This window comes from Canis lupus, chromosome 27 (assembly GCF_003254725.2).
Source record: "Canis lupus dingo isolate Sandy chromosome 27, ASM325472v2, whole genome shotgun sequence".
Lineage (NCBI taxonomy): Eukaryota > Metazoa > Chordata > Mammalia > Carnivora > Canidae > Canis > Canis lupus.
In genome coordinates this window covers 6,614,729-6,640,680 of record NC_064269.1, presented here as the reverse complement: position 1 = coordinate 6,640,680, position 25,952 = coordinate 6,614,729, and the positions used below count along the sequence as shown (strand labels likewise).

At 40.8% G+C, this 25,952-nt stretch overlaps 1 protein-coding gene across 16 annotated transcripts in view; it reads right to left on the bottom strand.

The window, feature by feature from the left end:
- Positions 1–738: 738 nt before the first annotated feature.
- Positions 739–25,952, bottom strand: part of ASB8 (ankyrin repeat and SOCS box containing 8) — a 32,475-nt gene continuing 7,261 nt past the window's right edge. Inside the window, exons 1-5 of one of the 16 annotated variants that reach the window (XM_025477429.3) lie at positions 8,907–9,049; positions 6,589–6,773; positions 6,030–6,193; positions 4,496–4,600; positions 739–2,654 (exon numbers count right to left, since the gene is read on the bottom strand). In XM_025477429.3, coding sequence (XP_025333214.1) covers positions 2,022–2,654; positions 4,496–4,600; positions 6,030–6,158 — 867 coding nt within the window. In that variant the 5' untranslated portion in view covers positions 6,159–6,193; positions 6,589–6,773; positions 8,907–9,049 and the 3' untranslated portion in view covers positions 739–2,021. Of the gene's footprint in view, positions 2,655–4,495; positions 4,601–6,029; positions 6,194–6,588; positions 6,774–8,612; positions 9,065–9,492; positions 9,735–25,952 lie in introns of those variants that run through there. The other 15 variants (XM_025477428.3, XM_025477430.3, XM_049102366.1 and 12 more) reach the window with 15 other exon arrangements.

Here is a 25,952-nt window from a genome sequence, read left to right as displayed (position 1 = left end):
TTCTGACAACCTAGGGTTCTTTCTTCTCAACTCTTCCCCCGTACTCCTTCCTAGATGAAAGGCAGACTCCATTTGTGAGGAGCCATGCACATTTTGAAAGCCTGGGAAAGGGACCCCCAGACCAGGACCTGGTTTGGTGGGTTGGCTGAAATATGGCTTTAGAGAGTTGTTGGTTCCTATTCAGCTCAATTTATTTTCTGTGCCATAACAACAGCTTCCTCCTCCTCATTAGCCATGTGACTGCATCATGCAGTTGGTCTTCAGGAACCATCTAAACTGATAGGATGGTGCCTATCCATACCGTAAACCTGATGCCGGGTTTAAGCTTAGCTTCCAAAAACCAGACCTGTCACTTGTCACAAGCACACATACTCCCCCCAACCCGGTTTCCTCATTTGCTTGACGAAGCAGGGAGAGGTTCAAGGTTTCACCAGTGGTGGAGGAAGGATTATCTCTAGTACGCTGCTTTTGCTCTCTATTACCTCTGTACTGTGCAAACGGTTCTGAACAGGAACTGAGGCGGCTTGTCAGAATCCAGAATTAAAGCAGCCAGATGTTCTTTGGGCAGTTCTTTAAGGGGAAGAGAAATCACAATAAATATCAAGCACTGTTTGTCACGGCATCCTCAGACCAGCTAATGAGGAGGGTGATGGCAGCCCCGCTCCAGAGTGATGGACAATGGGACTCCCAGTGATTAAATAACATGGAGAGAAGCAGGAATAGTAGAAATTGCCAAAATTGCTTTTAGAAGTGTTTATTTCTCTTTTTTCAAGTGAGCAAAAAAAATAAAAGAAAAAAAAAATAAAAGAAAAAACAAAAAAACTCTAGCAACAGCAAAAGCAGACATAGTTTTTCAAATTAGCTGTGTCAGCAGATTCCAATCATTTTTATTTGTAGTTTCCAATCAGTTAAAAAAAAAAAAAAGGTTTTTCAAAATTGCATCTGGGTCATCCAAGATCAGTAACGACTTGATCTAGTTTAGGACCATGAAAAGGAAGAGTACTGTTGGCTAAGTATGGGTCCCTAAAGCAGCTCTGTGGTGAGTAGGCGGGCCATCGCAAAAGCAGCTCTTACAGAGCTTGTCCCCCGCACCCTCCGCTCCCCTGACATCTTGTATAGATCAGTAAAAAGCAAACTTTCCAAAACAACTGAAAGGAAAGTAACTCCCAACTCTTAGGAGAGTGAGCTGCCTACAAGGAAATGAAGAAGACCCATGGGAAGAGGCGGCCCAGCCCATCGTCTCCTGCTGGCGTAAAACACCTTCACCGAAGGTGCTCAAACACCTGCCAAGCCCGATGGAGCAAACTGGCTTTCACCAAGAGAAAGAACTGCGTTAGGATAAAAGTTCTGAGGACACGGAGTTCTTAGGACTGCTTGGACCTCTCTTCTACCATGTGGAAAGCAGCAAGACAATGCTATTGCTGAGCTACCGTAAGCCTCAGGCACACCCATGGAAAAGAGGCCAAAGGTACAGGTTCCTCTGATGGTGAGCGAGGGGCAGTCCCCTCCGGTCGCTCCGTGCCGTGGCTGCACCTTAGGGCATCATCCAGCCCAACTGTGAGTCTGCACATCCTGTGAGGTTGGAGGATCTTCATCTTTGGCTGGGATGTTTGAAACTTCTTCATGGACCAGTTACAATGCTTCTGGAGGGATGCTTCTGAAATGTTAATCATGTTCCCGAAGGAAAGCTAAACACACATTCTTGAAATACTTTTCATCTTCCTAGAGTTTAGTTGCACTTTTTCCCTATAGGGGAGGGGGGAGGCCTCTCCATTTGCAGGGTGCAATATAAAAAGCCAAGTAAGCAATAAACAGAAAACAAAAGTGAGGGATTTTTTTGTTTGGTTGCTTGGTTTAGGGAGGGGAGATGGTGTGGAGGTTACTGTTGTGACACGTTGCCTCTAAATACAAACCACACAACAGGAACGACTGCTTTTCCTGTTTTCCAAGACAAAGAGTGTACTGCAGGGAAACACCTCGGCCGGAGTTGCCTGCGTGACGGTGCAAATGTCTCCTCCAGCCTATTCCACAAGTAACAGGTATTCCTTCAGAGAAGCTGGCAGTGGGAGGCCCTTGACTGCATCTGGCAGATACTGGAGTCCTAAACTCCGGCGCACAGCATAGCGAGAGAGTGTTTTTAGAGTTCCTGGGGCTGAGCACAGAACAGTCAGTTTTTCACACAGCTGCTGGTCTCTGGCTACTTCGCGGGGCATGGTGCCATTCTTCCTTAATTCAAAGTGTCCAACAGCTCTGTGGAGGAGCTCAAAGCAAGAGTCTTCCTTCTCTGTTCCGAGTCCCCTAACTAACAGAGCCACCAGGCGGGAGATGGGCGTCTGGCCTTTTAGGTTGATGACTCTGACCTCTGCACCATAATCAAGAAGGATGCTAACGCTCTCGAGATTTCCCTTCATGGCGGCCCAGCTGAGCGGGGTATCATTGTTATAATCCAGGGCATTGACAGAGGCCCCGCTCTCTAGCAGGGCCCGCACACACTCGGCATTGTTCTTAAAGGCTGCCCAGTGAAGTGGGGTGTCTCGGTTGCCATCCAGTGCATTGGGGTTTGCTCCATACTCCAAGAGGACCTCCACACAAGCCTCATCTTTCTCAGCTGCATAGTGGAGGGCTGTTCGGTTGTAACCATCCAGGGCATTCACCTGTAAAGAGGGAGGAACTACGTTACAGTAGCTAGACTGCTGACAGGAAGATGGGCGGGCAAAAGCTTGCGTGTATCAGTCCACTACCTTTGCTATGTCCTGTTCTGAATATGAGAATCAACAAGCAATTCCCAAGGAGTCTTGGTGATCAAGAGGAGATATGACAAGAACTTAGGAACAAATAGGGAGAGAATGGTCTCAAAACAACCAGCACTCTATTCTGGGCATTGACTAGGTGGCCTGCATTATTTAGGCTTTTGCTCTGTTCTTGTTTATTATTCACTAGGATCCCTACCATGGGGTAAGGGGTAAAGAAAGAGATGAGGTCTAAAACCTTGTAACTACTCTGGAAGACATTTATTGGAAAGTATACATTTATTGGAAAGTAGCTTGAATATATTAGCCAGAGTAAAGGCTTTAGATTATTTTGCTTATCCCATCTCACTCTATCCTGTGGATAATGGCAATCACACTGAAAAATGAGGCCAAACTCTGCCCACGTAGCGTTGCTGTGCTCTGTAGCCATACAGAGCAGCTCAAATTGTTAATCCAATCAGCTCCCTTGCAAAAATATGCTGTGCAGTCACAAGAGAACTTCGATAAAAGCATCTGAAGGGAAGAGCACAGATCTTCCAATGCTGGAAGAGCAGCTGACTTGCTAAAAATCAACATTACTTTTAATTTTTGAAGGCTACAAAGACTTCAAAACCCAAATTTATACTATCTTCCCCTAAAAGTGCAATAAAAATACAATGAAATATTTAACTGAGTTTAACTTTCTATTTAGCTAAAAACTTTTCTCCCCCAGGAGATTTTCATCATTGACATTAGTCACTGGCTTTCATTTCAGGGCCACTCACAAGAGTGATGGAATAGATAACGACAAGCAGAGAACAGCATGGCTGTGTGGAGATGATGGCCCCTTAGGCTAACTGACCAATATTTGGGGCCTGAACACCAGCTTCATGGCACGTCTGATTCCAATTAGCGCCTCAGCACATGCAACTTCCTGATTGCTTGCAAATAGTTAAAACTGCTTATTTATTTATTAAACAAGTGCTGACTTAGCAATTACTACATGCTGGTGTACTACGTACTTGACAATCTTGTGAAGAAGGGATCATTATCACCCTCGTTTTACAGATGGGGAAACCGAGGCAAAGAAAAATTAAGTAACGTGTTCAAAGTCACACAGCTGGAAGTGACAGAGCTGGGATTCAAATCCATGAAGTCTGGCTCCCGAGTCCATTCTTTTAATCATTCATTACACTAAGCTGCTTCTTGCTAATGCCAATATAAATTAACCCATGTCTCTTATTTTAAGATACATTAAAAAGAAGATAGGAACAAGATACAATAAATGGAAAATAATTAGTGGGCAGATAGCACAAGTAGCTCAGCCCTGAGGAATGGGTTACCTAATGATATTCATCTCCCAGTTACAGTGGTATTAGAAGTTCATGTCTGGTAGCAGGTGTCAATGGTTTAGATTTAATCTAAAACCTCAAGTGAGGGGCCTCTGTACTTAGAGCTCCTGGACAGTCAAGAGGCAACAGGAGGACTGAATGGAAATGTAAACAACCCCAGAAGGAAGACTGGGAGAGAAAGGGGAGATAAAACCCCCTCTTCTGGAGCCACAGGCAACTTAAGAAAGAAAGGCAAAGGAATGAAATCCTTTGGATCACAGAATATATTTACCGTTACATTTTGCTTTAAAACTGGCTATGCCAATGTGACCGTGGGCCAGAAGATGGGAAGATATGGGAGAAGAGACAAGCTTTAGGAAAATGTGAAGCTCAAGTTTTAGTGGACCATTAATGTGACAGTGGTAAAAACTTTACCTCAGCTCCTTTTTCCAAGAGTAACTCCACACAGTCAGCATCTGACACCATGCAGGCACAGTGCAGTGGCTTCAGTGTGCCATGGGTACAGTTCACATCTGCTCCCTATGGGCAGAAGGAAACTCCAGTCAGTGTGCTCAGCTCTGGCTCGCTGAGTGGGACGAGACTCAGAAGTGGGTCCAGGGTAGAAGAGGGTTGTAGCTCTGACTGTACTATAAACATGCTACTGGTCCCAGTTTCTCTTCCTGTGTATTAAATAATATCCAAACCAAGAGAATACTCTGAAGATGAATGAAAGGAACTAGATCAAGTTATTAAGTTTTTCCACAAGGTAACTTGGTCATCTAGACACCGCTGAGGACCTATAGCCTCAAGTGTAAAAGCAATGGAAAACTTAGCATCGGGCAGGAAAGCTGGAAAAGCAATCCACTCTCCATGGCCACCATGCTCTGAAAAGGTCAGGAAAGGGAGTCTGTCACACTGAAGCCAGAACCTGGCATGTTCCTTTTGCCATTCAACAGATGAACATCATTAATAGTGAGGTCATCTTAACGTTATCTTTTTGTTTATAAACATCTTCAAAGTAGCCTCTTAGCTTCGGCATTCTCTGCCACCTAGGCCCTGCTGGTACTTCTGTTTCAAATCTGATGAAAGGAGATGGGGATCCTAGGGGCAGACCAAAGTCGCTGAATGACTCAGCAGCAGAGCTAGAATTAGAATGTGACAAACTTCCTACTGCTGGATCCTCTGGTACCGCTTTTGTGGAGAACAAGTTAACGCTGTATGACTATTTCTTCTCAAAGCTGCACCACCCAACTCTGCAGCAGCTAAAGAGCTCCAGGCTGTAAATAAGGATTCTACAGTTGTTGAAAGAATGTACAAAGGTAACCACCTGGATACATTTTCTAGCGAGCAAAAAATTACCCTGTAACTTCTCAATAGGAATAATAGTCAGAAAAAAGTATCAAAGACCAAAGACTGTCTAGGATACTAGTCATGTAACAATTGTTGCATAGCAGTGGTTAGATACCTTAAGATGTTTTCTTAAGTCAAAAATTACCATGCACTTTAGGGGTTGACATTCCTTACAGAACTCCAAGTGGTAGCTGCTGTCAAGATGGATGGCAAGTGATATCTCTCTGTGTAATTATTATAAACCACAAGGATCTGAAAACCACTTCTGCTTTGCTCGTCTCCTTCCTCCCTTAGTAAAACATGTGTAGAAGACTTTGAGCTTGCTGGATCCCATATGTAACACATCCAGAGAGACATTTTACAAAGACTGTGAGACTAGGGTTATCTAGAACATCTTTCCTGAGGAAAATATCAGATGCACAAAGTGAAAGGGAGAAGGAAAGAGAAGCAAAACACAAGGAAATGTACTTTCATGGTCAAGTTAATACATGTGAGAGGACCGTAAAAACTTGTAATCTTGTGGTGAGTCAATGCTACAAATCTGTAATCTATTATGATTCCCCCAGGAACTGTCCCCCTTCACCTCCCACAGGACTCCCCGTCAATCCAGCACACTCACCCCTCTGATGAGGTCCTCTACATTATCATGTGGGAAGGAACGAATGGCAGCGATTGTTCGGATTAAGCGCTCTGAGAGAGAGTATTTGCTCTGAATGCTCTGCATAATATACCACATACTGGAACTCATCAAGGCTCAGAGTATGTTCACATGCTCCAAACTGCCTGAAACAAAGAAGTTTTAGGCATACACAATATCACTGAGCAAACCTGTCCTTGGGATTAGGAGTTCTCTGAGGCCTTCCCAACTTTTACTAGTAGATTTCAAACAGATCAATGATTAATTAATATTTTTTCTTAATCATAAAGAAATAGATAATAGTTGCCTAGGGAGCTGGGTAAACCGGATGAAAATGCTCTGACCCTCGGCACTTCAATGCTACTCTCTGAACTAGTCCCCAAGAGGCCCCAAGACCCTCACTGAGCTCTGTGTAGTTTAAAAAAAGACCAGGCAAGGAAGGGGATTTTTTTTTTTTTTTTTTTAAGGCTGAGGATGCCACACACACTCTTTTCCTCCTCTGATTCTGTGGTCTTTCCTATCAGCATCACCTTTAGCTTACTTGTTATATTTGGCCCTGCAGTATAGTTATTTTCATACCGCTTCTCCTCTAAATTGTAATCAATTAGAAGGCAAGGTCTCTGTCTTCTATTTTTTTGTCCATGGAAGGCCAGCCAGAGTCTCACAAAAAGTAGGTATTTCACAAAGACTGGTCGATTGACCAAAGGCTATAGAAGTGATTGATACCTGTGTAAAGAGAGGGAAAAGGCTATGGAACAAATATATCTATGTTAACAACAACGAGGCATCTGTGAAACAGTTTAAAATGTCTTCAACAAAGAAAAAAAAAAGGAAAATATTTGAGGTGATATTCTAAAACAAAAATGTCAAAACTCACGTATATAAAAGTAGAAAAAAAATTGCAGTTGATATCAATGACATATGCTTGTGGTTGTAGGAAAACAAGAAGATTTAAGAGTGCAAAATGAACTAAAAATTTTAATAATTGGCTGTTCAAGACAGCTGAGAAATAGATTTGGGCAAATATATGTTCAAGCCACAATTTGACAGTGAGTTCTAGCATTCAAGAAGAAAATAACGCAAAACACTTAAATTTAACTGATAAAAGTTTTGGCTGTATAAGAGCCATATACTAGTTGGGGAACATTTAAAATTCTAGCAAACAAGGTGGAACATTTCCATGAAAAAACATATATCAAAAACTGCAGAAAAAATACAGTATGCAGTATCAGCTTTCTAGACAGAACTGCTTAGGAATACGTGTTCTTATTGAACTATACGTTCCTTGAGGGTAAATATAGTGTTATTTTCAATAGTTCCTGGCACATGGCAGGTTCTCAATATTTGTTGAATGTAAAGATTACTTTAGATTCTAAAAACCCAAGACTTGCAAAATTACATATGTTACGCATATGGTGACTACTAAGGTAAAAAACCCAAAGTTATTTTAGTCCTTTCACACTACATAATTTTTGCTTTCCATAATGGAGTAGCCCCTTACGAATTATGTAATATAAGTTTGAATAGTTTCTATTTTGCAAATCAGTAGCCATTTGTCTGTTTAAGCTATTACAGTATTAACTAATAGGATGTAAGTTAACAATGTTCCGAGGCATCAAAGATTCATACTGGGCATTCTTCTCCCCTACGTTATTATTATTATTATTATCATCATCATCATTATTTTTTTTAAGATTTTATTTTATTTATTCATAGAGACAGAGAGAGAGGCAGAGACACAGGCAGCGGGAGAAGCAGGCTCCATGCAGGGAGCCCGACGCGGGACTCCTCCTCGATCCCGGGTCTCCAAGGTCACGGGGCTCGTCCGGGGTCTTCAGGGTCACGCCCTGGGCTGAAGGCGGCGCTAAACCGCTGAGCCCCGGGGCTGCCGCCCCTACGTTATTATGAATGAATAACCTTATGCACTTATTTATAGGTCTCTCTGAAATTTTCTAGATAGTTTAGACTTGACATATGTTTGAATCTAACAGCTTAAATGCAGAGACAAGGGTCTGTATCTTATACTTCTTTGTTGCAAGGAAAAAGCAGGAAAAAAAAGCAGAGGTGCGTTTGCGCCAGAGATTCCAAGGACGGGGGCAGAAGACAGACATCTAAAGTGGAAGGCCCAGCCTGAACTGGTTCTGCTAACCACTCAGGGGCCACGATAAACTTGAAGACACTAAATAAACCCCGCAATCATTTTCGGGGCACTCTTGGGACTCCTGGCTTCCAAGTCCTAACTGGGGACAGGGCCGGCGGTTCTGTGCTGCTGCGTCCAAGCAGAGCGCACGTGGGGAAGGGCCACGGCAGTGTACACTCGACCCATCTCCTGACAGCAGCCCCGCGCCCTCTGACCCGAGGGGCCCCTTGCCTCCGCTGGAGCCGAAAACGCCCCCCCTCCCCCCCCCCCGCATTTCACTTCGGATCCAGAGAAAACACCAAGGGGTCCTCTATGGCAAAGCGGGAGAGGGGCGACACTGACAGTTCCGGCGCTAGCGAGGTGCCACCGCGCGCCCAGGCCGGGAGACCCTCCGCGCAGCCGCGGGCGCCCCGACCCCGCCGCACCTGCCACGTCCGGCCGAGGCAAGGCGCCGCAGGGCAAGGGCACGAAGCGCGAGGACGTGCGGCGTCGCTTCCCGCAAGGGATGCGCAGAGCTCGCAGCAAAGCCTGCGGCGTCCCGGGGCCGGCGGCGAGAGACGCGGTCGCGCGAGGGACGCCGGCGGAGCCCCCGCCCCGACTCCCCAAGGCCGGGGGCCGTCTCTGCCTCGAAGGCTAACGAAACCCGAGCTGGGAGCGGAGGAGGAGTTCCTGGGCGTAGCGCCACGGGCCCGCACTCCCGCAGCCGCGGACGCACTCACCGGACCTCGGGCGCTGAGCCGGGCGGGGAAAGCCGCTGTCAAGGCGTGACCCGGAAGCAGAAGCCGCGTCTCCGGCGGGCCCCTCTGTCCACAGGATGTGAAAGGCGACGGGGAGGGGTGCCCGCGCGCCGACCAATGGCTGCGGGCGGCGCGCGCCTGCGCAGACTCGTGAGGCGGCCTGCGCCCTCCCCGGGTAGAGGTAACAGGTGATTTTCGGGGCCCGCCGGGAGGGTTGCGCGCAGGCGCAGTGCGGTGCTGTCGGCCGCCGCCGGGCGCTCGGGTCCGCGGCTACTGGGCGGGTGGTGGGGGCGGCGCCTGCGTGGAGCGGGCTCGTAGCGGGCCCTGCCTGCCCTCCGCTGCCCCGCGCTGCCCCGCGCTGCCTGCCGCTGAGCGGGGGCCGGAGCAGCTCAGTTCTCCGCGGCCAAACCCGCTGTCCTGGCTCAGTAGCGGGGAGACCGGGCGGGCAGTAGCGGGTCACAGGCCCGGAACGCTCGCCTGCTCTTCCGCACCCGCCGGCCACGGCCACGGCCACGCCCCCCCCCCCCAGCTGTGCCGCAGAAACCACCCGAGGGGAGGAGTCGCCTACCTGCCGGAGACCGAAAAGGACGGAGGCTGCACCCTCCTCCGCCGTGAGGGGAGCCCACACCTGTCGGCGAGGTGCCTTCCCCGCAGAGCCGCCGCCGCCGCCGCCGCCGCGAGAGGCGCAGCCTGTGGCCCGCCCGGCCGCGCCCCTCACCTGCTCCCCAGAGCGCGTCCTAAGCCCCGTAATCGAAGGAGTTTAGCGTAAAGCAGGGCCCGGACGGTGATGAAGGTCACCGAGGGGATGATGAACTGGAAGAGCTCATGCCTTGTCTGCGGACTTCAAGCACCCTTGCCTTGCGGGGATGCGGCCTCCACCCCCTGCCACTCTGCTAGGGCGAGGTCGTCCGGTTTTCTCCAGAGAAGCTGGAGTCCAGATTTTGAGAGGAGCGAATCCTCCCCAATTGCAAATATGGGCAACGCCTTTTAAAAAGAACCATTTTGAAAGCAGGCGACAGTCAGCCCGTGAGCCACCAATTCCATACTCTGGATTAAAGGCTGCTTTGGTCATTGGTGGTTCTACGGGAAGAAGGGCTTAGGGTTGACTGGAAGCTGCAGCTACCCATTAACTACAGCGCTTTTAATTCATAGATTTGTTTAGAAGTTGTTGAAGGAATCTGAACAGTATGTGGAGGCTAGACCCCAACCCCCCCCCCACACACACACACACAACTACTGTAAGGCATTTGATCAAATTCAGTGAATGGAAACAGTTTGATTCTGTACCCATTGCTTCTAAACCAGAAATCTGTATTATTCTCTAGGGCCCTAGAGAGTGTTAAACCTTCAAACACAAGGGCAAGAGATACCGGTGTTGGTGCTGATCCACAAGTTCATCCTGTGAACCTAAGTCCTTCCTGGCCACCAGCAGGGAAGATCATAGATAAAATCAAGGCACTACGTGTCTTGTCAGACCTAACCTTGTTTCAGTCAGTACCTCTCAAACTCCCATCCCCGTGTCTAGAACTGTCTGACTCCTATTAATACCCCAATGGTAATATTCTCCCTAGAATCCCCCTTGAATCCTACTTGGCTGGGGGAATTAATGAGGTGAGAGGCAGATGTGTAATAATTCCACTGCAGGATGCAGTGGTCCAAGGTGTGCTAGCTCTCCCTCTCTCTCTAGGCCCAGTAAGGTGATGCTTTGCTTGGCACCACCCATAGCTTTCTCTAAGTGGAGCACAAGCTTCAGACAGTTGACCTATTGAAGGGTTGATGACTGCCTCTATGGCCTTCATTTTATTAAGTCTAGTACTACTCTGTGTTGGAAAACCCACTGCACAAAAGAAGGAGGTCCCCACGTGGACACAGCAGAAATGATAGGGTCAGAAGATGCAATGTGTGCAAGTAGTGCACCCGAGTTTCCCTGCCTTGGCAGCTTTTATTTAAAAGAGTCGTATGCCACTCAGGTGGAGAGAGAAACCAGAGTACAGAAATACAGAAGACCTAACTTTTGTTCTGGCTTTGAGATTGACAGTTACTTCATCCCATTTCTTTGGGCATCAGTGTTCTCATTTGTAAAGAGAGCATTGGCTGAAATAACCTCTGAATATCCTTCTATTTCTATAATTCTGAATCTGTGTGATTCTTGCTTCTAAAATTTTTTACTCTCTTGTCAGATAAGAACAGCTTTGTGGCTATCATAATACTACTACATTAATGGGACCTGTGAGGGCTTAATTAGAAGATGCCAAAGTCGACATAGTTTCCGTTCCATTTTTGCTTCCTCTGGTGCTTCCTTTCTAAAGCAGGTTAAAGACAGTGCTGATTCCAAACTTCAGCTTTTAAATGTTATTTGTGTTACATAAATGTTCAAGCATACTAAAAAACACTAGAGAGAATAGTATCGATGAACTATCTGTCATCCATATTTAACATATTAACATTTTGTCGAACATTTTAAAAATCCATTTTTTCTTTGTTGTTCTTTACAGCTTTAGGGTTTCCTAATAAACTATTCAGACAATACCCACAGTTCCCACGGTTTGGGAGGGAAATTTTTGACATCCTGTATGTTTTCTAAAAACTTGAGCTATCTCGTGTTTATGTATTCATTTATTCCTTGAAAAAACTGTGAATTTTTCCCCGGGTTGTCATGTTTCTCAAAAGTTCTTGATTGGTAAATAATAGGGTGTATAAATTCTGGCAAACTCCCAGCATCTTATAAATATAGAATGAGACTCCCATAGGCCATCTATGCAGATGATTTCATAGTGTCTGAGGATCCACTGCACAACCAAAGGAGTTTTCAGATCCATTCATTCATACATTTATCAAACATTTACTAGCACTTTGTTCCAGGCCCTGTGCTCACAATGCAGGGAAGACAGTGATGGAGAAACACATTCTCTTATTACCAAAGGTTGGAGATGGATTTGCAAACAGTTGCAATTCAGGATAATTATTTCAACAAAGTTTTTAACATTCAAAGTCAATGTTGAAGAACAGTTGTACTTCACAGTGAGATGGAGAGAATATAGAGAGGAAGGGTCTGTGAAGAGGTTTCTTGAGGAGCAATTTGTTTGTGCTCTTCAGTTCCCACTCCCTTCCCACCCAAAGGGAGAGTTAGTGATGGTGCTGCATCCCTGTCCTCCAGCCCAGAGAGGGCCTTCTCTGGGACCAGGAAGGTTGGCAATTGTTTCCCATAGTTGTAAAACACAGAGAACTGCACCAGCACTTGCCTATAATTTAAAGGCAGTAGCTACAAACAGAGGTGAATGCATTGGGATCTGCCACATTCACAGAGTTGATAGGGATGACAAATGTGTAAATGTTTCCCAGGACCAGATGTGGGCCATACGGAAGACAGTCAGCGTGGCATTGCCTTTGGTTTATTCATATGGCTGTCTAGAGGTGTGGAGGGACTTGGGGACCAGAAGCTAGGGATGAACAAACATAGGAATCCTGGAATACACAGAGATTGTCATCTATTTAGGCCAAAAGGACTGAAGTGAGAGGTCTCTGATGATAGGGTCTCCAAAGAACCTTTAAAAGCACCCAACAAGAAAAAGTCAACTTAAATCATCTGCCAGACCCGGGTAGTACAGATCTATCATATCTCTTAGCTGCCCTGCTTCCCACTTTTACACAGCAGGTCAAACAGCAGTTAGCTAGTTGGGGGAGGAGGTAAGGAGAAAGCTGAAGGCAGGCAACTGCCGGTCACAAGGGGCCTTACGTGGGGCAGACAAGCGAGAGGAGGAGAAGCCTTAAACTAGTGCCTTAGAATGAAGACTGAAGTATTTGATTAACATCCTGGACTGGAAACATTCTAATTACCAAATCAAGACTCTCTTGACTTAAAGTGACTAACATAAAGGACTGTCAGTTATCAAACAATGAACCGAAAGGTCAGGAAATCTGCCCAATTTTCCACTCAGGAAAAATTGCAGGGGAAGATCATCCCCTCCATATTTTTATTTTTTTTTATTTTTTATTTTTTTTTAATTTTTATTTATTTATGATAGTCTCACAGAGAGAGAGAGAGGTAGAGACACAGGCAGAGGGAGAAGCAGGCTCCATGCACCGGGAGCCCGACGTGGGATTCGATCCCGGGTCTCCAGGATCGCGCCCTAGGCCAAAGGCAGGCGCCAAACCGCTGCGCCACCCAGGGATCCCCCCTCCATATTTTTATATTAAAAAATATGTTTTTTAAGTAGGCTCCATACCCAGCATGGAAACCAACGTGGGGCTTGAACTAATGACCTTGAGATTGAGATCTGAGCTGAAAAGAGTTGGACACTTAACTGACTGAGCCACCCAAGTGTCCCCTGCCAAATTTTAAAAGACAGTAAAAGCCAAAAAACAAAATGGTATTTTGATCACATCCCATGAATTTTGCATTCAACATTCCAGCTCCATCTGTATACATTTTAGTTTGTTATTTGTGATCTTCGTGCTTTGATTGTAAGTTGTTTTTTGCTTGTTTTACATATATTTTGTTTCTCATAAGACTTTTAGGGTCATTATTTTTTCTTCTCTCCCCTGCTAATTCCAGTTCTGCTCTCAAGAAGTGTTCATTAGATGGTGTTGACTGACAGTAAAACTAGTGTTCCTATTTTCAGACCTTGGCACAAACTGGAGCTAGAAATTTGATAATGATGTTTTGCTTGTAGTGATTGCTGCCATCACCGTTCAACACGTATTAGTGTCCAGGATCCGGGTAGATGCCAGTTAGCTGACCCAGGTTACAGACCTGGGTGTCTTGCTTTTTGAGCTTTGGGTCTACCTCACAGCCACAGGCTTTTGTGCAACTCTTTTGGAGTGGAAGAACTCCTTTCTTCACCTGCTGGCGTCAAACCCTTTCCTGATTCTGAGTGCAGTCCTCTAGAGTGACCATGTACTGGAGGAGAGGAATGCTGTCTTGCAACCTCTGTAGGTCGTAACCGAAGCCTTTCACAACAGTTGTCTGGCTTCAGGCCAGAACTTATCCATTACTCTTCTGTCTAAAAAGGACTCATCTTTCTTCAGGGGCCACTTAGCTAATGTTGATGCAAATTTTTCCTGACACCCTTCCTAGAGGAAGATGCCTTAAGGAAGAAGCGATTCCTCCCAAATGAGTTCTTTTGTCACCAAAGAGGGAGGAAAGAACCAAAAGTAAGTTTGTGATACCCTAAGAGGAAAGGAGAGAGAGGGGATCAGTCAAAATTAACAAAATAGGGTGAAAAAATAGGATCTAAGTGTCAGACTAGTTAGGAAAATTAGCTTTGCTTCTTTAATATGCGTATTTTCTCTTTGAATTTCTTCAATTTTTAGTTATTGTTTATTGTATATCCCTTATTTTAGAAACAACATAATATGCAAACACCTTAGGGACCAAGTTTCCAGTTCTGATAGTTCTAGTTACTCTGCCTAAGCAAGTTACATTATCTGTCTCAGTTTATTGATCTGTACAACAGGATGAGAGTAGCAACACTTATCCTAAGAGCTAATTTCATAAAACTTAGATCACATTGGTGAAAAGTGGTTTTGTAAGCTATATAAATGCTGGTTCTTATCTATGTCATCCTTGTATTATTTTGTATTTTCTAATCCTCCTAGTTTCACTGCAAGCACCTCTAAGACAGAGATTTAGATTTCCTGCACTCCCCCCCAGCCCCCGCCGTAGCACAGTTCCAAACATACACCAGGTATTAGATACATGCAAACAGAATTGAACTAAAGTGAACTGACCTCTCAAAGACGGGAATAGTGGAATGCCTCTATGTACTATTGGTCTTTGACCCTGAGAAAGAAGTCAGAAATTGCATTTAAAAGGAAATTTGAAAAGGAGCTTTGGAAATAGAGCAAAGGAAAAAAAAAAAGTTCAGAGAAATATAAGCCTCTTGAAACTTTTTATACACTTAAACTTTGTCCTGGATAAAGTAGTTCAGCAGAGAAAAGAACAGCATTAATGTGCAGCAGGGGTAGTCTCCCAAGATGTGTCATCAGGATTAAACAAGGACTTCTTTCAGAAACTGCTCAAAGGCAGACATGCTCCCAATATTCAAACTCTATTCTTTTCTTTTTCCTTTTAACTTTCCCCGAGGCACAGGGAAATCTATGAATCGCTATTTTTTGAAAACTAGCTTTTCATCAATATTTTATTGTTTTTTGGCCTTATAGGTTACCAATATTTTCCACTATCAGAACAATTTTAACAAATTTTGAGTCTTTGTAGAGAAAGAATGCCTAAGGGATTTTGTGGGGGGAGGGATGCAGTAAAAATACAAATAAAAATGTTAATGATAATATTTAAATTATATATACATAGATACTATTTTTCCAAGAATGTGGGCAGTTACAGCTAAATCATCTAGCAAACCAAGACTGGAATAGACAAACTATAGCAGGAAGGATTTTAAGATTGTTCAAGGAAGGGAAATTAACAGAGGAAGTGCTCACTTGTCTGGTACCATTGAGTGGTTTAGACTGATCTGGAGAGTTCTACTAGCAAGGAATGATTGGATTCTCTGAATCAATTTCAGGGATTTAAGCTTACTGTTAATTTCAGGATTTTGTGCTCCCTTGAGGTCCATGCTACTTCTAGTAGGAGTAGGTCTCCCCCTAGAGGGGAAATGGAAAATTTGTTCCTTAGGCTTCTTGCTTGGAATTCAGTTAACTAGTTCTTTGTTCATTCACCCATCATTCATCCATTCATTCAATAAATACTTATTAAATTATATTACTGTGCTGTTCCCTATGATAGATGCTGAAGCTACAGCTGAAAATAAGATCAATGTGGTCCCTGCCTCCAGGAAAACTATAGTTAATGTCAGAAATAAACATTAGGGGATCCCTGGGTGGTGCAGTGGTTTGGCGCCTGCCTTTGGCCCAGGGCACGATCCTGGAGACCCGGGATCGAATCCCATGTCGGGCTCCCTGCGTGGAGCCTGCTTCTCCCTCTGCCTGTGTCTCTGCCTCTCTCTCTCTGTGTGACTATCATAAATAAATAAAAATTAAAAAAAAAGAAATAAACATTAGATAAAGAATCACACAAATAATCACATTAGTGATAAATTCTATAAAGGAAAAGTATGGAGGATAATATGACAATTCAGTAGAGAGCCTCAATAAGACTGGGAGGTAAAGGAAAATGGCCTTGAGTACGGATTTGGAAAACGAATGGATATAACCAGATCAAAACTGTTTAGGGAGTGGGGAGGGAGTGGGCCCTCCAGCAAATGGACAAGAGTATTCAAAGACTGAGAGGGAAAAAGCTTAGGTAGTTGGAAGAAGAATATGAGGACAGAATAATAAAGAGGCAAAGGGCACAAGTTATGGTTAGAAAGGTACAGATGCTCCAGATCAGCCAAGGTCTGAGTGAACATACTAACGATTCTAAACTTTATCCCAAAAGAATAGGAAGTTATTGATAGGTATTATACAAGTGATATAATCACATCTGTGTTTTTAAAAGATCACTTTGACTTTTTGATGAAGATTGGGTTATAGGAGCAGAGATTAAAATAGGAAAAACAGCAATTAAGTCATCTAGGCAAGAAGTGATAGGGATATAGACTAGGGTGGTGGCCATATAAAGGGAGAGAAGTGAGTGAATTTGAAATATTTTAGATCAGAATTGATCAAAATATTGGCTTGGTGACTGACTACAAACTGAAGGGGGTAGAGTTTGCCAAAAATGACTCTTAGATTTTTACTGTATGCTTCTAGATGAATTGAAGAGCCATTTGCAAAGGTAAGAACTTGTGTGTGTGTGTGTGTGTGTGTGTGTGTGTGTGTGTGTGTGTGTGTTGGGAGGAATCTGATCAAAGATCAGTTCATTAAATATTAAGGCTCCTACTAAATGTCAGGCATTGTGTTTAGCACTAGACACTGGAAATTTAAAGTGGAGGCAAAACAGGATTTCTGTCCACAAAAACTTTTGACTAATAAAAGATAATGATAATATTAATGCATCATTTCAACATTATGCAGCTATGCAAGAATAAATGCCATCCAGTAGAATCCCAGAAAAGAGACATCTTAGTACAACCTGGGGGCTCAGAGAAGACCTTTTAAAGAAAATTATAATGACCAAAGTCTTGAAGGATTAGGAGAAGTAAAGAAAGGTAGAATTTTTTTTCTTCAGGGAAAAAAAGGAATTAGATTACTTAGACCAGCCATGAACAATTAGGGTACTGAATAGATATATTTTTAAATATCTCTAAAAATTATCCAAGATGTTTCAAATAGGATTCTTTAAAGACTTATAATCCCAATTCCACTCTAATGCACAGAAAAAGGACTTCAAAAAATCTTTAGTGAAATAATAGAACATTGAAACCAAAATGTGATAAAGATTACACAAAAGAGAAAGCTACAGATGAATCTCATTCACAAATATCAATGCAAAAATCCTAAATAAAATATTAGCAAATTGAATCAAATAGCATGATATGTCATGACCAAGTGGAAATTGCTTTAGAAGTGCAAAGATGGTTCAATGTTAGAAAATACATTAATATACTTATTAGTATTATTATGTATAAGAAGAGATGTCTTATGATTATCTCCATAGATTCTAGAAAAATATCTAGGAAGACTCAAGATGTATTCCTAACAAAAAATAATTTTCAAAAGAGGGAGAGTATTTTCCTAACATCATAAAGCATCTTGCTTCCCAGTATCTTATTATTTTATGGGAAAACACTGGAGGCATTTTTGCTAATGTTTGAAACAAAACAAGGATGTCCACACTATTACTATAACATCTAACATGGTATTGACGGTATTTGCCACAGCACTGACACAAAAGCAATTAGATATATGAGAATTGCAGAAAATGTAATGGTGTATCTAGAAAATGAAAGCAAAGCAATAGGAAAATTGCTGAAAATAAAAAGATGAATCAGTAAGGTAGCAGGATACAAAAGCAATTTACAGATGTCAGTAGACTTCATACATATAGGGAAGAACCAGTTAGAAAATAATGTAGAAGAGAACATTGTAATCCCATTTGCAATAGCAAATTACAAAGCCCCCAGGAATAAAGTTAATAAGAAATATATAAAAACCAATGAGGAAAGCTTTGTCATATTCCCTGAAAACATAAAACTTGAACAAATGAAAGACATACCTTAAATTAATTTGTAAATTTAATTCCAGTAAAAATTCCAACAAGTTTTTTGTTTGTTTTTTGTTAAATAGATTTTTTTAAAAAGATTTATTTTTTTTTATTTGAGAGATATAGTGCACACTAGCTCAGGGGTAGGAACAGAGGCAGATTCCCTTCTGAGCAGGGGGCCTAATCAGGGCACCACTCAGGGCTCTCTACACAGGGCTTGATCTCAGGACCCAGGACATCAGACCCCAAGATCATGACCTGAGCTGAAGGCAGATGCTTAAAGTAGTAAAACATATTCAATTCAAGAAAGAAAGAAAGAAAGAAAAAAGAAAAGAAAGAAAAGAAAAGAAAGAAAAAAGAAAAGAAAAGAAAAGAAAAGAAAAGAAAAGAAAAGAAAAGAAAAGAAGAAAAAGAAATTACATTACATTGAGATAGCATTTCCTACTGTGTTGGCAAAAATCCAAAAGTCTGAGTGCACACTGTTGCCAAATGTCTGGTGAAAGACACATACTGATATGGACCAGTGGAAGTGTAGAATGATACAGCCCCCAAGGTGGGGAATTTGGTACTATCTAGCAAAATTACAAATAGATGCAGTCATCCTTTCGCCCAGCGAGTACATTTTCTAGGAATCTATCCTAAAATACATCTGCACAAATTTGTTATTCACTGTGGCATTATTTTTAGTGGAAAAAGACTATAAATATCCCAAATGCCATTTAGAGAGAGGAACTCAATAGTTAAATAAATTATAGTATATAATAGACATACTCATACCAATATAGGAATATTTCTTTGCATTGCTATAGAATGATTGTCGTAATAATACTATGTGAGGCAAGGTACAGAGCAGCATATGTGGTAGCTACTTCTTGTATAAAATTAAACATTAAAAAATAATTCAGAAACTAATAAAAATGGTTATTTATAGAAGGTGGGGATGGGGAATGAGGATCAAGGGATAGGATAGGAAGAGAGACTCCTCTGAGTATACCAATTTTTGTAGTTTTGAATTTATAATCATATAATTTTACATATTAAAAAAATAAATTAAAAAGGGAAAAAAGAGCAATCCTCCAAACTGAAAACAAATTAAATGAACCTAAGCATGTGATTGGTAACACCACCCAACACACACACAGACAAGATTTATTTCACATGACTTTTGAAACTTCATTCTGTAGTTTTATTGTTAATACCAATACTGGTATCATGAAATATTTTATATATATTATAGGATAAAGCAAGTCAGTTCAATATAAGAGGTGATAAAAATGTAAAATCAAATCAGTTAAAAATTGAGTGTTTAAATTAAATCTGCAAGCTATAGGTATTCTGAAGAAGGCAATAATTTCACTGAAGAATATGAATAAGCTGAATGATGTAGAGCTATGGATGAATCTTTGAATGAGGAATCATAGAAGATTGTTCTTCAGGGGGCCGAGCCTGATGATTCTCCACACAACTTCTGTGAAGCTAATGACATATAATACCTTGACACTGAATATGTAAATTGTTCTTAATTCTGAATATTACACAATTATAGGGGACCAGATGCTTGGAAGGTAGGGAATATCGTCACCTATGAAGAAAACTGTTTCAAGTCACAAACGATTAAAACCCTTTAGGGCTCTTGGGTGGCTCAGTGGGTTAAGTGTATGCCTTAGACTCAGGTCATGATCCCAGATGCCCTGCTCCATGGGGAGCCTGCTTCTCCTTTTCTCTCTGCCTGCCATTCTCCCTGCTTGTGCTGTCTCTGTCAAATACATAAATAGAATCTTAAAAAGCAAACAAAAACCCCTTTAAATATTTTAGCTTCTGACCAAGGGGAATGTGAAGAGAACATTTTTCACAGATGGTTTCCATGTAAAAAAAAAGAAAGAAAGAAAGAGAGGAGAGTATTTAACAAACTACTATCTGGACTGCCTGCAAGCATTAATGTGCATCTGAGTGCAAGACAGTTTTCACAGTATACCTGTTTGGAAAAGAAATGGGGACATGCATTATAGAATTTCACCAGTGTGTTTCATGGAATTTTCAAGAACTCATATTTTCTCTACTTAAAAGAATTAAAGGCCTTTATCTAAAGAGTTATCATTCTCTGAGCATCCAGATTTTCAACTGTTCAGTGGAAATGAAGTTTAAGATTTGGAAGACAAATTTACTCTTGGAAATATTTTATAAAGTTAAATAATTTTTTTTTCTAAAGATTTTATTCATGAGAGAGAGAGAGAGAGAGAGAGGCAGGGGCACAGGCAGAGGCAGAAGCAGGCTCCACACAAGGAGCCCGACATGGGACTCGTTTGCAACTTTATAAGAATTATTATTATTTTTTTGCTTGGAATAGAAAAAGGAGGAAACTAATTAAAGGAAAACTTTAGACTGCATTATAGAAATGTTACAAAATTATGGACTGTGTTTGTTGGTTTAAATGTCAACTGTGGGAAAATATTCAGACTCAGGGTTTGGGCACTGCTTCGAAGTCCTCTTTTTCAGAGAAACTGATAGCAATCATAGCAGAAAGTGGGCCCACTTACGAATTCCATCTAATCAGACAAGAAATAGTATCATTGTTTACTGCAATTGGAAGAATTTCTACAAGTGTAAAATAAATGAAAAAGTTCAGGAACTTGTTGCAAAATATTCATTAAAAAAATGAGTTGAAATGTGCCTACAATGTGGCACATTCAAATGTGCCTCTGAATAACAGAGGCCAAAGAGTGGATTAGTAAGACAGTTTGAAGTCAAACCTCTTATATAAAGTCACTTTTATCAAAGAAGTATTATATTGTTTACATAGTTTTATTCAGTGATTGTATTGAATTTAAACATGTAAAATATTATTGTGAGTCAAATAATATCTTGATAATGTGGCACAAATGTTAAAGTTTAATATTGAACAGAATCATAATTATCAAATTTTAAATTTTTAAAAATTTTCACAGGAGGAAATATAGTAAATTATAAACTACAGAAGAAAAGATTAGAGAGCTTAAAGGCCTGGAAATAGGAACTATTTAAAATGAAGTATAGAGAGAGAAAAAAAAGAAAGGATCAGAGCAAAAGTGATCTGTGAAATATATCAAGCAGTTTAACACACATGCAACTGAAGTTTCAGGAATTGGGGGCTAAAAATATATTCAAATAAAAAGTAATGGCTAAAAAATTTCCAAATTTGAAACTTCTGAAATCTAGTCAGAATAAACTTAGAGAAAACATGCCAAGGCACATCCTAATCAAACTGCTAAAAACCAAGGGTAAAGAAAAAATTTCTAAAAGTAGCCAGATAAAAAAAGACACATTACATGTAGAGCAAGGATTGGCAAACTATGGCCCATGGGACAAATCTGGCCCACTGCTTGTTTCTGTAAGTAAAATTTAGTTAGAACACAGCCCCACAAACTCATTTATGTATTTGCTAGGGCTGCTAGCCCTTGGCAGAGTTGAGTAGTTGCAACAGCCTAAAAGGCTTTTATAATTTGCAAAGCCTAAAGGATTTACTATCTTTCCCGAAAAGTTCGCCATTCTGCTATAGAGGAACAAAGAAAATAGCACCAGCAGATTTCTTATAAAAGCTACGTAAGACAGAAGATAAGATCAACCCCGAAGTTTTTACTCAGAAAAAATATCTTTCAAAAACAAAGGGAAAATAAAGACTATTTTAAACAAGCAAAAGATGAAATGTTATAAGGAAGCTCTTCAGGCAGAAGAAAAAAAAAACATGAAAATTTGGATCAACACAAAGGAATAGAGTGTGAGAAGTGATAAAATGTAGGTAAAATACAAATAATATTTTTCCCACGTATTAGTCTCTTGAAAAGATAAACAACTACAGTAAAAGTAATAAAAGCTCAGTTGAGATTTTAGCATATATAGAAGTGATATATGACAACAAAAACATAAGGATATAAGGGAGGAAGGAAATGAAAAATGTTATACTATTTGAAGGTTGGCTATGCTAAACTGAAGTGTATATTACAAACTCTGTAGCTCCACCATCTCACACAGTAGCTGGTTGCTACATGTGGCTATTTAAATTAAAATTTGAGAAAATTAAAAATTTAGTTTTTTAGTCATACCAGCCACATTTAAAGTATTCAATATCCATATGTGGCTAGTAGTTACCATACTGAGCAGTGCAAATTAGAACAATTCCATCATTGCAGAAAATTATTTTGGAGGGCACCTGGGTGGCTCAGTGGTTGAGTGTCTGCCTTTGGCTCAGATCATGATCCCAGGGTCCTGGGAAGGAATTCCGCATCAGGCTCCCTGCAGGGAGTCTGCTTCTCCCTCTGCCTATGTCTCTGCTTCTCTGTGTGTCTCTGCCTGTGTCTCTGCCTCTCTCTCTCTCTCTATCATGAATAAATAAAATCTTAAAAAAAAAGAAAAAAGAAACAGAACAGATGGGACAAACAAAACAAACAGCAAGATGATAGATTGAAGACCAATCTTGGGCAGCCCCGGTGGTGCAGCGGTTTAGCGCCACCTCCAGCCCAGGACGTGATCCTGGAGACCCGGAATGAGTCCCACATCGGGCTCCCTGCATGCTGCCTGCTTCTCCCTCTGCCTGTGTCTCTGTCTCTCTCTCTAGCTGTGTCTCTATGAATAAATAAATTTTTTAAAAAAGAAAACCAATCTTATCAATAATTATAAAAAATGTAAGTAGTCTAAATATCCCAATTATATGTAGAGACGGTTAGGTTGGATAAAAAGTAAGACCTAAGCATATTCTAAATATAAAGACATAAAAGGAAAAAAATGGAAAAGCTATGCCAGGCAAACACTAACAAAAAAAGCTGAAATGGCTTAACATCAGACTAAATAAATATTGGAGCAATGGATATTACCAGGAATAAAGAAAAGCCATTTCATAGTGATAAAGTTGCCAATTCAGCAAAAGGACACCCTAATCCTAAATTGTCAAACACCTAATAGTTTCAAAATGTAGGAAGCAAAATCTAATAGAAATGAGAAATAGATAAATCTACAAATACAGTTTAAATCCAAATATTAATGTATTGATATTAAATATAATTAGACTAAATGTTCTAGATAAAAGACAAAGGCTGCCAAATTGGATAAAAAGGAAAACAAAACAGAATCTGACTATATTCTATCTACCAGAAATATACTTAAAACTTAAGGAAACAGGCTGAAAGTAGATGAATAGAAAGGAATACATCATGCACCCCATTCAAAAGGAAGCAGGTGCAGCTATATTAATGTCAGTCAAAATTTAAGACAAAAGAATAAGAAAACAATCTAATAATGAAGAATATTCAATTAACTAGGAGTTATGACAATTAAAAAATTTAGATTACACTTACAACAGCATCAGAATATATAAAAAATAGAAAAAAATTATCAGAAGGGTAAATCCACAAATATAGTAGAAGATTATAATAGCAACTTGTTGGTAATTTGTAATATAAGTAGAAAAATCACTATAGAAAATTTTTATAAACAGTTTATAAATTTGTTTAAAAATCTGTACTAATATATCTAAAACTTACATCCAAAAAATGCAAAATATGGGCAGACTGGGTGGCTCAGCAGTTTAGTGCCACCTTCAGCCCAGGGCCTGATCCTGGAGACCCAGGATTGAGTCCCACGTCAGGCTCCCTGCATGGAGCCTGCTTCTCCCTCTGCCTGTGTCTCTGCCTCTCTCTCTCTCTCTCTCTCTCTCTCTGTCTTTCATGAATAAATAAAATCTTAAAAAAAAACCAAAAAAAACAAAAAATGCAAAGAATATATTCTTTCATTTATATATACAATCATTATAAATAAAGACTTGTATATTAGGCAGATTTCAACAAATTTTGAAAAGTTGATACTGAACAGGAAGTATTCTTCAACTACAGTGAATTTAAGCTATTAATCAATAATAAAAAGACAACCAGAAAATTCTCATGTTTGGAAATTAAGAAATGTGAATTTATTCAACAAATATTTAATGCATGCTTATTATGAGACAGGCAGTGTTCTAGGTACTTGGGATTGTATCAGAGAAGATAATAAATAGAAGTTTGACATACCAGGTATTGGAGAGAATATAGGGTAATGAGAACTTTTGCCATGCTGATGGAGTATGAATTATTACAACACTTTTGAAAGCAATTTGATGTGTTCTAGTAGAGCTGAAGATAAACATACCCTATGACCAGCAAATCCACCCATATGTATAAACTTTTGGAAAATTCTACTTTAGAAAGGCTTGTTATGCATATCGAGAGATATGTACTAGAATATTCATAGCAGTATTGCTAGTAATAACCTAAATTTGAAAACAACTGAACTGTCCATCAACAGTAGAATGCAACTGTAAAACAGATATTTATGCATTGCGGTATATTCATATAATGGAATAGAGAAGAACTATGAAAATGATGAAGCACGGGTCCCTCAAGAACATTGATAACTTTTACAAATTTAATGGTTTGAAAAAAGAAGCAGGACATAAAACACTAAAAAATAGTGTGATTCTATTCATATAAAGTTCAAGAGAATAATGTCATTATGATTCCATATACATGTTTGAAAATAGGCAAAGTCACCCTATATTGTTTAGAGATGTGTAAATATATGATAAACTATATAGGAAAGTGAAAATTATTATCATGGCAATCAAGATAGGGAGTTCCCATAGGAGGGAGAGAGCGTGGCAGTGGAGGACTTTGGGGAGGGAAGATAATTGTCATATCTGTTTCCTAGATAATGATTATACATCTATTGCTGTTGTTCATTAAATTGTACATGTATGGCTTATTTACCTGTATATAGTTTGTTATATTTCACAACTGATGAAGGCCCAAAAATAAAGGTAAAAAGGCATAATGTCAAGAAAGACATTAACATAGAGGACAGTGTAAATAAAGGTATGGTGGCATAAAAGTGTGCTGGGTGGATGGGAACTACAAACACACTTGTGCCTCTAGAAGGTTAACAGTGGAGTAGAAAGTGCTGGGAAAAAATGAGGTTGGAAGCTATGGAAGCCTTTTGTACATTTAAGCTGGGCTGTGAGAAGGCTCAAATCTGAATTTTAGGTAGATTCCTCTAAATGCTGCAGGGGAGAAGGATACCCAGGGAAGAGAAAGAAGGGAAGGGGCAGAGGAAAGGCTGAGAGAAAGGAGCTATTAGAATCTTCTGGGCAGGAGATACCAAGGGCCTGAAGTATGGTGTCACTTACAGAAATGCAGAGGAGGAAATGGATTAGAGAAGTATATGTGTACATTCTGGTAATCTTCCTATTTTGAAAAACACAGTCACTCCAGGGCTCTTTCAACTTTGGGTTTGTGGTTAAAATGTGGGTAGTATGGTGCCAAGATATCACAGAGCTAGTCTCAAGCATATATAAATCTATTTCTTTCCAAGCTAAACTCAGACAAGTAATACTCTCCCAGTTTTCAAGTCCTCCAGGCAACTGAGGATCCTTCATCTCAAATATCCATCACTCTCAAGAAGCCCTTTAGGTAGTATAGACATTTTAACAATGTTTGTTCTTCCAATCCACAAGCATAGAATGTTTTTTCCATTTCTTTGTGTCATCTTCAATTTCTTCCATCAGTGTTTTATAGTTTTCAGAGTATAGATCTTTCACCTATTTGGTTAGGTTTATTCCTAGGCATCTTATGGCTTTTTAGTGCAATTGTAAATGGGATCAATTCCTTGATTTCTCTTTCTGCTGCTTCATTACTGGTGTATAGAAATGCAACCAATTTCTGTACATTGATTTACACCTGCGACTTTATTGAATTTGTGTATAAGTTCTAGCAATTTTTTGGTGGACTCTTTGGGGTTTTCTACATAAAGTATCATGTTGTCTGCCAATAGTAGAAGTCTGACTTCTTCCTTGCTGGTTCGAATACCTTTTACTTCTTTTTGTTGTCTGATTGCTGGGGCGAGGACTTCCAGTGTTATGTTAAATG